The sequence below is a fragment of the Eumetopias jubatus genome, unplaced genomic scaffold, assembly GCF_037043125.1.
Source record: "Eumetopias jubatus isolate StellerSeaLion01/CBP00866 unplaced genomic scaffold, mEumJub1_p1.0 scaffold_4, whole genome shotgun sequence".
NCBI lineage: Eukaryota > Metazoa > Chordata > Mammalia > Carnivora > Otariidae > Eumetopias > Eumetopias jubatus.
This window is the reverse complement of record NW_028274810.1, coordinates 141,080,140-141,093,172: the sequence shown is the minus strand read 5'-3', so window position 1 is coordinate 141,093,172 and position 13,033 is coordinate 141,080,140. Positions and strand designations below refer to the sequence as shown.

General features: G+C 34.1%; 1 protein-coding gene across 42 annotated transcripts in view; it reads left to right on the top strand.

Moving 5' to 3' along the window:
* The window catches only part of RIMS2 (regulating synaptic membrane exocytosis 2), a 585,834-nt gene that overhangs the window by 431,135 nt on the left and 141,666 nt on the right, over positions 1 to 13,033 (top strand). For 20 of the 42 annotated variants that reach the window (XM_028109857.2, XM_028109840.2, XM_028109866.2 and 17 more), the window contains one exon: positions 6,632 to 6,732. The exons of the other annotated variants lie outside the window; for them this stretch is intronic. In XM_028109857.2, coding sequence (XP_027965658.1) covers positions 6,632 to 6,732 — 101 coding nt within the window. The remainder of the gene's footprint in view (positions 1 to 6,631; positions 6,733 to 13,033) is intronic. 42 annotated transcript variants of the gene reach the window in all.

Here is a 13,033-nt window from a genome sequence, read left to right as displayed (position 1 = left end):
TTTTTAAGATTTTATTTATTAATTTGACAGACAGAGACACAGCAAGAGAGGGAACACAAGCAGGGGGAGTGGGAGAGGGAGAAGCAGGCTTCCCGCGGAGCAGGGAGCCCAATGTGGGGCTCGATCCCAGGACCCTGGGATCATGACCTTAGCCCAGGGCAGACGCTTAACGACTGAGCCACCCTGGTGCCCCCAAACATATCCAGATTTTAAATGTTAAAACCTAAAATGGTGCTAAAATCCAAGTCTTCTGAATGGTAAAATCTCAGTAATTCTGTTTACTGAATTTAGTTGTCAAAAACAGATATACCCTTTTTCCTTAAATACTAGGTCACTCCTAATAACATATGTCCTAAAGTAGTCTGAATATCAGTTTCTTTTGATAGGGAAAGGAGTCTGTGCCATTTGCTATAGCATCTCCTTTGAAGTATTATTTAATGAATATGGTAGAGAGTTAACAGAGAAATAGTAGACAGATACACACAGCAACAGGTAACCTAAATATCTAAAATAGGTTGTCAAAGTTTAGAACATAATTTAAAAACCTATGAGCTTCAAGGTAGTACAATAGTTTTGTAAGTTTCTAGAGCCTTTATGTTTCAGTTAATTCCATGTTTCACTTAGGCACATATGGAGTTCAGTCTTCCTACGTTCCTAGGAGCAAAGGAAAGATCATTTTATAAGCAAACATTATAAACCAAATCACATATTTTCTTTTGTTCCCAATGTGTTAGCTCCTAGTAACCACAGTAGAAACGTCCTCAAAATTGATTGATTTGGAAATAAGTATTCCTCAAAATTTGTGTATTGTAGTTGCACGGTTAAGATTAAGTGTGTTTGAGCAAAGGGAAAAGAAGAGAGAGAAAGTCAAACCAAGAAATAGACCCAACTATAAGAACAAACTGATGGTTACTAGAAGGGAGGTAGCAGCAGGGGGATAGGGGAAATAGGTGATGGGAATTAAGGAGTGTGCTTGTGATGAGCACTGGGTGTTGTATGGAAGCGTTGAATCACTATATTGTACACCCGAAACTAATATTATACTGTATGTTAACTAACTGGAATTTAAATAAAAACTTAAAAAGATTAAGTTTGTTTACACTTTAAAAGAAAATGCTTTTGGGGGCACCTGGGTGGCTCAGTCGTTAAGCGTCTGCCTTCGGCTCAGGTCATAATCCCAGGGTCCTGGGATCGAGCCCCGCATCGGGCTCCCTGCTCAGCGGGAAGCCTGCTTCTCCCTCTCCCTCTCCCCCTGCTTGTGTTCCTGCTCTCGCTGTGTCTCTCTGTGTCAAATAAATAAATAAAATCTTTAAAAAAAAGAAAGAAAGAAAGAAAGAAAGAAAATGCTTCTGTTTGCCCCAGTACTGAAGTGGAAATAATCTGGTACATAATTTATAATTTTTATCTCAATATTTATTTCCATACTTTTTAAATTTAACTTGTTCCAATGTTTGTTATGCTCTGCATTACATGTATTTAAACGAATGATTTAGCTGACAAAAGTGTACTTTTTAGGAGTTTCTAGTATATAATAAAGTTTTAGGATTAAAAAATCAAAATTTATTAAGTGATTATGAAGAAGTGATTATGAAGAAATCATTTTAAAGTAACTTCGAAAAATTTTGTTGCATAGTTTCTTAAGTCCCACATTTGAAAAACCTGAGAAGAAAAATTTTAAAACATGCCATGTCACTTTTTAATATTCATAAAATTTGAAAAGATCTGTACTTTATTACACTTGGAAATATTTCTCATTATACACCATTTTCAATCAATACACCCAAATGCTTTTATTTAACAAATAAATATTTATCTCTAAGATAAATTAAGCAATGAAAAAGTAAATATATATCCCTTAGATAAGTTAAGCAATGAATGGTTGTGTATTTGCATTTTAAAAATTATTTAACATTTACTTCCAAAGCACTTTTATAGAATCGTGACAAAAAATACAGGTTTTCAAACTGAATAATTTGTCCTTTTTCACAAAAACACTATGTTTTGTGTTTTTTAAAGTAATATTTTTCTTCTGTATAGTGCCTTTGTGGGCATTTTATAAACTATATATTAACCCAAATAAGAAAACAATAGCACTTAATTTCAATAACCAGCAATAACTGCTAACATTCTAATATGTAAATCTTAATTTTTCCCTCTCTTTGTCTTTTGTATAGGTTATGTATATATATTTTTATGAATATATATATAGTTTTTTAAATTATAGTTTATAAACTATAGTACTATATCACCATTTAATCTGTTTTATAATTACTGATTGCAATGTCTTTATTTTACATTTGTATGTGTGAATGCACATGCACATCATATGCATTCTTTTTCATGGATGCATCATAGTATTCTGTAGGTACACCACAAGTACAATTTACTAACACCTATTGTTGGACATTTAGAGTTTATTTTCCTAGGCCTTTACAATTTTCAAACAGTGTAGCAATAAATATACTTGTATGTACACCTTGCACATTGATTTCTCTTTTTTATTATGTTATGTTAATCACCATACATTACATCATTAGTTTTTGATGATTCATTGTTTACATATAACACCCAGTGCTCCATAGAGAACGTGCCCTCTTTAATACCCATCACCAGGCTAACCCATCCCCCCACCCCCCTCCCCTCTAGAACCCTCAGTTTGTTTTTCAGAGTCCATCGTCTCTCATGGTCCGTCTCCCCCTCCGATTTCCCCCCCCTTCATTTTTCCCCTCCTGCTATCTTCTTTTTTTTTAACATATAATATATTATTTGTTTCAGAGGTACGGATCTGTGATTCAACAGTCTTGCACAATTCATAGCACTCACCATAGCACATACCCTCCCCAATGTCTGTCACCCAGCCACCCCATCCCTCCCACCCCCCACCACTCCAGCAACCCTCAGGTTGTTTCCTGAGATTAAGAATTCCTCTTATCAGTGAGGTCATATGATACATGTCTTTCTCTGATTGACTTATTTCACTCAGCATAACACCCTCCAGTTCTATCCACGTCATTGCAAATGGCAAGATTTCATTCCTTTTGATGGCTGCATAATATTCCATTGTGTATATATACCACATCTTCTTTAACCATTCATCTGTCGATGGACATCTTGGCTCTTTCCACAGTTTGGCTATTGTGGACATTGCTTGCACATTGATTTATTTAGGAACAATCCTGGGAAGTGAAATTTCAGGTTCAAATATATGACCATTGTAAAGCCTTTTGATACACAGTACCAAATATGTTGTATTTTTAAGCAATTTACTTTGTATCATTGTACATCGGGTACTTTGGAAAACATTCATATAAATGACCATCAACTTTTTGTCAAAAGCTGTCAATGACTGTCAGTCTGAAAAACAAATTTTTTCACAGTTAACAGATATTGAAAGACAGTTAAAATATTCAATAAAAGTCAAGGACAGTATTTTCTTTTTGAATTGCTGGTCCTTTGAAAATAATAATGTAACAAAATATTACATTTCTTTTATCTCATATACATTTTCATTTATTCTTATTTATCTCATTATATCTTAGGTAGTCATTTTAACAATTTCTATTCTAGTCCTCTGACTAGTGAAAGACATTAATAAGTTATTTTTATAGTCTATCCTACTGAAACTAGAAAATAGACATAAGGAACAATGCTTTCTCCTGTGTAATTGTCCCCTCAGAGTGGGCAACTAGCTATTGCATACACTGGTTCTACCTTTTTCTTTATTGCACTTTTATTTGGTACATACGCATAGGTAATATACTTCTTTAATCTTAATCAGAAAACTTTCTCAGATAATATTTTGTTTTATGCTCAGATTCCGTTTATTATATCTCTGTATTTTATGAAAATCAATTAGATTTGTTAAAGCTACACTTCATCCATATTGTCATCAAGTGTTTGGGGAGTTTCAACAGAAGACAGTTTTGTATTTCCTATGATGGATCTCTTTACCAGTAGGATACTTTTCTCTCTAAGGATATCATTGTTTGTGAAGTGTTTTCTTTATGAGAATAGGTTGATAAAAATGTAGAAAAGAAATGGAAGACTTCATAGGAGCCAAATAGTTTTGGAGAGAGGAATGTCTGGTTACTGTTTGTCCTAAGGATTAGTCTCCTAGAAGAATTTAAAGTTGTAAGTTAAAAGTGTATTTACCCAAGTTTGTTGACTGTATATCAAGTAAGGTGGTCACTTGAGATTTCATTAGTTAAGGTTCTAACAAAGAATCTTTCCATCTAAGGTCTGTCTATAGATGGTAATAGTCTGGAGATGAGAAATGTGTTTGAAATTGGAATTTAGTTGATAACATATTTAAATAATTATTTCACTCTCTCTATTTGCATCTTTGTTTACTTATAGCAAATACAAATTAATATTCTTCTTAGGACCCCCCAGTGATCTGTTAAATATAAATGATGTCCCATAAACCTGATTCTACAAGATCTTTAAACCCTTACTAAGGAGAAAGACTCCTTTGCAAAGCAATATTAAATCAATATGTTTTAAAAAAATTATGCTTCAATGCAGGGATCATCAAACCATGGCCCACAGACCAAATCAGGCCCGCTGCCTGTTTTGTAAATATGGTTTTCATAGAACAGTGACGCTCATTTATGTATGCATTGTCTATACCTGCTTTCATGTTATAGTGGTAGAGTTGTGGTAGAAAATATACCGTCTGCAAAGCCTAAGATACTTAATATCGGCCCTTTACAGAACAAGTTTGTCGACTCCTGCCAGTATATATCACATTACTACCTGGTTATTAAAAACAATTTGATGTAGCTTCATAGGAGGCCGATGTCCAAAAAAAGTCTAAATATTAGAAAATGTGTATATATGTATGTATGTGTCTATATCTATGTGTATGTATATATATTTAAATATGAATATATAAAATGTGTTCAAGCTTTTTTGTCTGTTGGTGCTATTCATATTAATATACTATCTTGCTACCATGATATCAAAATGAAACTTTTTAAAAGAACTTCCCACTCAATTTAGCTAGTATCTTTAAGTACACATAATTTTTTTGATACAGGGATGGCTTTTTGTTCCATTGCCCTTGGAGAAAATAAACATATTTACCTGAGAATATCTCTTAAGGTACAAATAACTTCAAAATTGTATTTTAATATGCTAGTAGACATTTATACTTCACTGTATTTCACATTCAAATCATGGAGGCACTCACTTGATTTTGTGTATCATTCAATTTATATCAATATGACACATCCCTATTTTTTAATTTGGCACAGACTTAATCAAATAACTATTAAAATGAGACTCTTAAAAGGAACAAATTGCCTCACTTTATTGAATAGTTGACTTAAATTTGCTGTTTTACTTAGAGGTCATGTAATATAGATTCTTTATACATTCTTTTATTTAGGATTTTCGTACTCCTTTTTGAAATTTTTTCTTTTTTTATCTTTATTTTAAATTAATCGGTTTTTACTTAAAATTTGTTACCAACAAGAATTTTCTGATATACAATGAGATTTTTTTTCAGGATAAGTATTAAAATACTTATTTTTAAATAGGCACACTTTTGTCTAGAGATCTTTACTGCAGTTTTCAGGTTATGATGTTAAGCAAGGGATATATATGTGTATGTTTACATTCCTCCCCACACTCAGTGGTTATGAATTTACATGATGACATGTTGTAGATACCCACTTGAGCCCAGTAAGCTATGATTATTTTTCCCAGTTTGTACATTTGTAGTATACAATTGAGATTTTGTGAGCATAATCTCATTATGCATATTTATGAGAAATGGAATTTTCATATAAACTCTCTTTAATAAAAGTTATAAATATACCTTAAAAACACTTTTTCATGTTTGCTAAGATTTGCTAACTGAATTTAGTTCTTATTCTAACCAAAGTTTTTAAAGACCCTCTTGATATCTATAATTGATGTGTTTGGAGGTAGACCTGTTATAGAGAGTATTAGTCTCATTTTGTAATAGGCTTACCATCTCATTTTCTCACCTCCTTACATTTTTTTTTTCTGAAATGATTTCAGTTATACTCTGTGCCTTTACTGGCATAGTATGTTCTCAGGAGTATTATTCCAAGTGCCTCTTTCTTGGTGCTAGTTCTAGAAAATTCAAGTTCAAAAGATCCATATGTAAGCTTGGACAACCTACTTTTTAACACATGGGCTAATTTTATGATAGTTTCTAAACACAATTGTAAAACTGTATTTGAAACCAATTAGACTTACAGCTATTTTTCAGTAAATAAATCAAATCCTGATGAATTACAAGCCAGTTTTTATTTATAGGATTACTATTGTCAAGTTTATGTGCTGTCAAATATATTCTCCTGGGCATACATGTACCAGAAATGTTTTCTATCTAGTTAAGATTTGTTGTTCTGTTAAAATTCATTTACATTTTATTCAGATTAATTTTTTTACATATTTAGTAATCATGCTTTTATTCACCAGATTGCATACTTTAAATAAATCTAAGAAATAATATGACATTTTAATTTGTATGTACTACCTTGAATGAAAGTAATATATCAGCCTAGCATTTCTTCTATTATTCTATTATACATCCTGTAAGTAGGGCTCAGAAATAAGAACTGAACATTAATTTTATGGGTTTTTTTCTACTCGATAGGTGCTATGGATATAGAGGAGAGAAATCGCCAAATGAAAATTAACAAATACAAACAGGTAGCCGGATCAGATCCCAGACTGGAACAAGATTACCATTCAAAGGCAAGACATTTTTCTTTTTAAAAGTTGTAAAATAAACAATCATATGAAACCGTTAGATTCTCTTCAACTTCTGAACGCAGATTAGTTAGACACAAACATATAATGCAATGGCCCCATGCTATCAAATGCTAAAATTTATAATGTGTTTATATTCCAACTTTTAAGGATAGAAATTGTCTTATTAAAAAAGTCATTATAATAATATAGGAGATTAAAGAAATGAAACTTATAAATGATCTGAAGAACAAATCTTTTAGAATTTTTTAATTTATAGAACCTACAAGGCTCAACACCCTCAAAAATGTTTAGGAAGAATGGCTGTGGTTTTCCCATACATAGATTTTTTTTAATTTTATAGCATTTTAATTGAACCTGGTTTATTAATGAGTCATCAGAACAAAATACATATTCATATGAGATGCTGTAAGTTCAAAAGTGAGCATCCTTTTGAGCTACTTTTTGGGAATAAGTTGAGGTATGAGGTCAATCAGGGAAGATTCTTGCCCTTCATTGCTTTTATATTTTCAAAACGTGTTTAGGTTCGTGATATTTTTCACGGTCAAAGTCATGAAAAGACTTTGCTCTGATGTACCTATTTAAGATTTAATAAGAGAATGAAAATAGCAAAATTTACTCATATAACATTTAGTTACTGTGTGTTCTGTGGCTTAGTAATGTGATCATTGCAATCATGTAATATTTGTGGTCTATATATTTCTGTGTATTAGAGAAAAGCAGTTTAGATTTTTATACGCTTAAGTCTATTTTATTTTTACCTACTTAACCTTTAGTTCCTCTCCATTATACTCCATTCTTTGGTGAAGTCAAGACTTACTAAGTAAAGCATAACTGGCTACATTGGATATGCATATATACGTTTCTGGTTTCCCCACTATACAACCTAACAGAGGCAGAGATTCTTACATCAGCATCATCTTCCAAATCACCAATCTTTTCCCAAAATTACACAAATACTGACATGGTGAATGTAGAATTGTTCATCACAGAGTTCTGATGTAGTGGAAATGATACAGGCCTAAAGCCAGAGAAAGGTAAATTCAAGACAAATAAACAAAGCCTTGCCTTTACTCAGCAGGTCCTAAAATATATTCATTTTCTAAAATAAAAATACGAATAACTTCAAATAGGCTCAGTGAATTTCATAGAAAATAGTTTTGCAATGATATAGTATTTCAGATACATACCAATCTTTTGAGCTTAATGTCAGAAATGATATCTGTCTTCCCAGGTACTTTGTCAGTATTTCTTCGTAGGGCTAAATAGATACACCTGATCTTTTGTGGAATCTCTTATACTCTAATCTCTCATTTATTCAGTATATATAGTCCAAAGACCAAGGCATGTACTCCTAATAAAATAGGATCTTAAAACTTCCAGAAACATGTCTTCAAGTAACATCAATTTTTTTTTTTGTTTAAAGATTCTATTTATTTATTTGACAGAGAGATAGACAGAAGAGCACAAGCAGAGGGAATGGCAGAGGGAGAGGGAGAAGCAGGCTCTGCACTGAGCAGGGAGCCCGATGCAGGGGTCGATCCCAGGACCCCCAGGATCATGACCTGAGCCGAAGGCAGATACTCAACCATCTGAGCCACCCAGACGCCCACATCAATTTTTTTTTTATCTCCCACTGTATTTTAGGAAAGAATGTAGATGATTTTTTAAAGTACATATAATACTCTCAATAATATTGTCAATGAAGAGATGAATATCAAAGTTAAGGCAAAACAAAGGAACAGTAGAAGTAAAGTTTGTGAACAAAATGCATAATGTGAGACCCTATATACCTGCTGCATGTGAAGCCTGTATTTTCCTCGTGAGCTTCCTAAAAAGCAGCAAAGACAGAAGGGATAGCTGGGTCGGTTGTATGATTCCCATTGTTTATACAATAAAAACAAGTTCCTTAGATGCAATATCAATGATTCTTGTTATAGATACCTGGCAGAAATTTGCTATAGGAGGATGGACCAATGGAATACAATAGGCATGGCTCCAGATTTTTTTGAAAAAAAATAAGTTTTTATTCCATTCCAATTCATAAACTAATTCTTAAATCTTCAAAGTTTTATAACTTTGACACCAATTATTTTGGGCTGGAGAAAACTTAAATCTTGGCAAAGTACTAATTATACTAAGCAATATAATTTCATAGGTATTCTGTAAGGAAGTGGTTTTCTAAGTGTAGTCTCACCAGTGGCATCATCACCTGAGGACTTCTAGAAGTGCAATACTCTGGCCCAAGGACTTAATCAGAACTCTGGGGGTCGGGTCCCTGTGTTTTAACAAACCTACCAGGTGTACACCAAAGTTTGAGAACCGCTCTAAGGTGAGCCGCTTATAAAATTGACTTCCTCTATTAGGGTCTTAGCTGGAAGCCATGATGAATGATGTCATTAAAAAATGGAGACTTGGAGATTAGATGATCTGACACCTTTACAAGGTGCTCATAGTTTATAACATCCTATCACTTGAATATCAAATACTTGTCATTATGAAGTTATGCATTCAGCTTAACTAAAAATGTACTTAAGCCATTAAGGTATACCTTCTTTAAAGGGTCCAAAACACAACTCTGTTTCATTACCCTACAAATTACTTACTGATATGGACTATCTTTGCTGGTCATCTATCTCCCCATCATCCCTAACATGATCTTCCTCTGTCATGGATCAAAAAGAAAATTACAGAAGCATCTGTAGAACAATAACTACTAAGTTACTATCTAAGAATATTTTAACTATACTAGGAAATTTGAAAACAGAAAGCTTTTGTTTAAGAAGAGCAGTAAAAGGCATGTGCAGACATGATTCCAATTTCTCAGGGGGTCTTCCCTCAAAACAGAATTTAACTGCGTTTATCTCAGTCTATTTATCTTTATCCCCTTTCTCTCTCTTTATCTCAGCTTAAAATATCTGTTCCACTCTCAGCAGAAATTTAAGGAGCAACTTTGATTTTTCCCTATAAGATCAATATTCTCTGCTCTTCGTTGGCTCAGAAAAAAGTGATTTGTCTATTAAATTTAACAGTGCAAAATATAATTCAGCATAGACCAACTACCCTTCTGTGAGTTTTGTAATTGCTAATTAACAGAACTGGCAATAATTGAATGTCAAACAATATGTAACTAGACCTGAAAATTAATATGGAGAATTTGATAATGTTTATTTAAATATATAATGTTTATTTTTTAATTAGCTATATTTATTATTTTAAAATGATCCAGGAAGATATTTTTTTAAAAGGGTAGTCCCTAACATTTCAATAGAGAATGCTATACAGTTCCTTGGTACAGTATTTATTTGGAATTCAAAGCTTTTATCTCTGTAGAAATAATGCTGTTTTTTAAATTAAATAATTAAATGATTTTGTATTCCCACAAAAATATCTTACTCTTATTACAGCATAAGTGCTATATATAAATATCATATTATAATTTTGTTTTCTTATTTATCTCCCTAGAATTAAGTAATAAAACCCATAAGTGCCCAGAAATTTTCAAATGTGAGCCAAAAGTCTAAATTAATGCATTTAACCCTTAATCTAATGGACTGACTTAGTGTTCAGGGAGCAGAGGATGGTGTAGTAAAAGAAAGGAAAAGGGTTTTACTCCATTCATTGTGCACACCTGAACCTACTTCTTGTCACCCTAGTTAGTCTCAGGCTTTTTGTCCTTTAAGGACCCATTCACCCATTTCAAAAAGACCTATCAAAAGGAAAGCAATCCGACTAAAGTAATGTACATTATAATATGAATAACATAACACAGAAATAGTTTCAGTTTTTTAAACCTATAAATACAACTAAAACTCACATTGATGCGATTGCAAACAATATCAATGTAAAAAATTTCAGACAGTTTGGGTGCCTGGGTGGCTCAGTTGGTTAAGCGACTGCCTTCGGTTCAGGTCATGATCCCTGGGATGGAGCCCCGCATCACAATGGGTTCCTTGCTCAGCGGAGAGTCTGCTTCTCCCTCCGACCCTACCCCCTCTTGTGCTCTCTCTCTTTCTCTCTCTCTCTCAAATAAATAAAATAAAGTCTTCAAAAAAAAATTCAGACAGTTTAAGTATTTTTGACAAGTAGGTCGCCTCTGTTACCTAAGCTCTTCCTTTATTAAAAGAACTTATTCTCTTCTCCACACTGAGAATACACATTCAGGGTCAGTCTTGAGTGTTTTAAATGGATTTTCAAGACATAGGCAACAGGGACACCAAAAGAGGGAAACAGGCTGGGGCAGGTTAGGAGTGGCCGCATATGGAGTGTTTGTAAGTTTGCTGTTTGTAAACAGGAGTACTTGAAGACTTGAGTGTCCTCACAATGTGGCAGTGGTTCATGCCTGTAGTGTAGTAGTTGGAGGCACAGCCTGCAGAAACTCCCCCTGGGTGACTTTGGGTAGGTTAACCCTTTATTCTCAGTTTCTTTACCTATTAAACTGGGCTTTGAGACCTGTTTCGTAGGGTGATGATAGGGTGAAATGAGATGATGTGTATAAATGGCGTAGCATTTAGTGATTAAATGCTGAATACGTGGTGCAGATAACATTTGTTTTTATTTTTGTAATAACAACAGCAAATGTAATCATAGACACCAGAAATTAAAATTACAAGGTCGAAAAGAAATAGTAAAGAAATAATTGAGCTAATGAAAAGGATTTCAGGCTAACTCAAATATCATGGAATGTTCCCTTTGTTCTCAGAGAATTCAAGCATCAGAGATCTAAAATGAAAAATCAAATTTAGGGGGAAGGAATTTATGAATCTTCAAGGGATATGGAGATTAAAAACGCGAGCCTGGAACATAACATGGGATGGGAAATTACAAACTAAATTATTGAAATTAAGAAATTATGATATCAAGGCTGATGTTAATGGGCGTGGTCCTTGGAAAGTGGTTAACAGGTGCACGCGCAGGCATGGGCATTTAACAGGAAATGCTCCATAACAGCAGTGATGTACATGGATCTGAACATTCTAAGACGAAATTTATAAAAAGTAAAATTTAAAAACGTGGATAGGTGGCCTTGTACAAATTAAGAAATTGCATGAAAATACATGTATTTAGCAGAAGTGAAGAAATGAAAGCTATGTTTTAATTTTATAAGCAGTGATTGAAATAAAATGCTCAAACTTTTTTGGCAGAAAAGTTGACCTGCTGGCAGCATATAACACAGTCCAGCCACAGAACAGTTGAGCTGGGCTTTGTGCGCACTGGAGGAAATACTGCTGCAGACTCCCTTCTCAAGCTCCCTTCAAGAGAACCTGGTATTCGCATGAAATAGACCCCATTGTGCCAGCATTACTTAGATGGAATCATCTGATAAATAGGGCAGGAGCGATCTCAGTAACTCAGTCTCTCCCCTGCAAGGCCCTCAAGGAATAGGTTAAAATGTCCCGTAGGAAGTCATGAAACTTCCTTTCTTGGAAGAAGCAGTTCATTGTTTCATGAACAGAGGTAGGGTTCAGGTTTTCAAAATAAATCCCTGCTAGGCTTCGTCTAGCCAAATAGCGAACAGAATGGTTTCATTTGTAAAAATCAGAATTAAGATTACTTACCTGTGGTTTCCATCCCAAGCTAGGTCAAGAAATCTTACCCCTTACTGATGGGGATGCCACAGCCAGAATGCTAGTGGCTGCACCTGGATTGCTGCAGTGAAATACACCATTTCTCTCACCTTCGGGTCTGCTTCGGCAGATGTTTCTGTTGGGTTAATTTCTCTATAACCCTGAAGTCAGCAAGCTTCAAGATTGATAGCAAAATCCCAAGAGAAACTTCTGGAATTCACTGAAAGTGGCTGATATGCGAACATAGGAAGAAAAGCCAATGAGTTACTTTACCTAGAAGCATTTTTTTTTTAATTTAAATTCCACTTGCCAACATACCTGGAAGCATTCTTATTGCCAAACTTAGCCACCAAGGTTCTGAGAAAGCGTACAGAGTCCTGGATGCCGCTGTCCCTTCTTAATATTCTCTACCTCTCCTCCACCACTTAAGGATACATTTTGTCCAAGTACTGCACACTTTAGGTTGCTTCCTGGCCCCAAACCAGACCACATCCTTCTGTACTATCTTGCTACTTACCCGAGCCAGACAAGCCTCCACGCCTTTTATTAGTCACCTGCTGTGTACTTTTTTACGATTAGTCTCTGGTTGTTCCTTTTCCAAGTATATTTACGAAGAGAAGTAAAACTAGATTTTAAAATCTAGATTATTAAACTAGCAAGAGCAGCGGTATATAATACAGTGCTACAAGTACATGAGATTTAGTGGTAATCTTACCAAG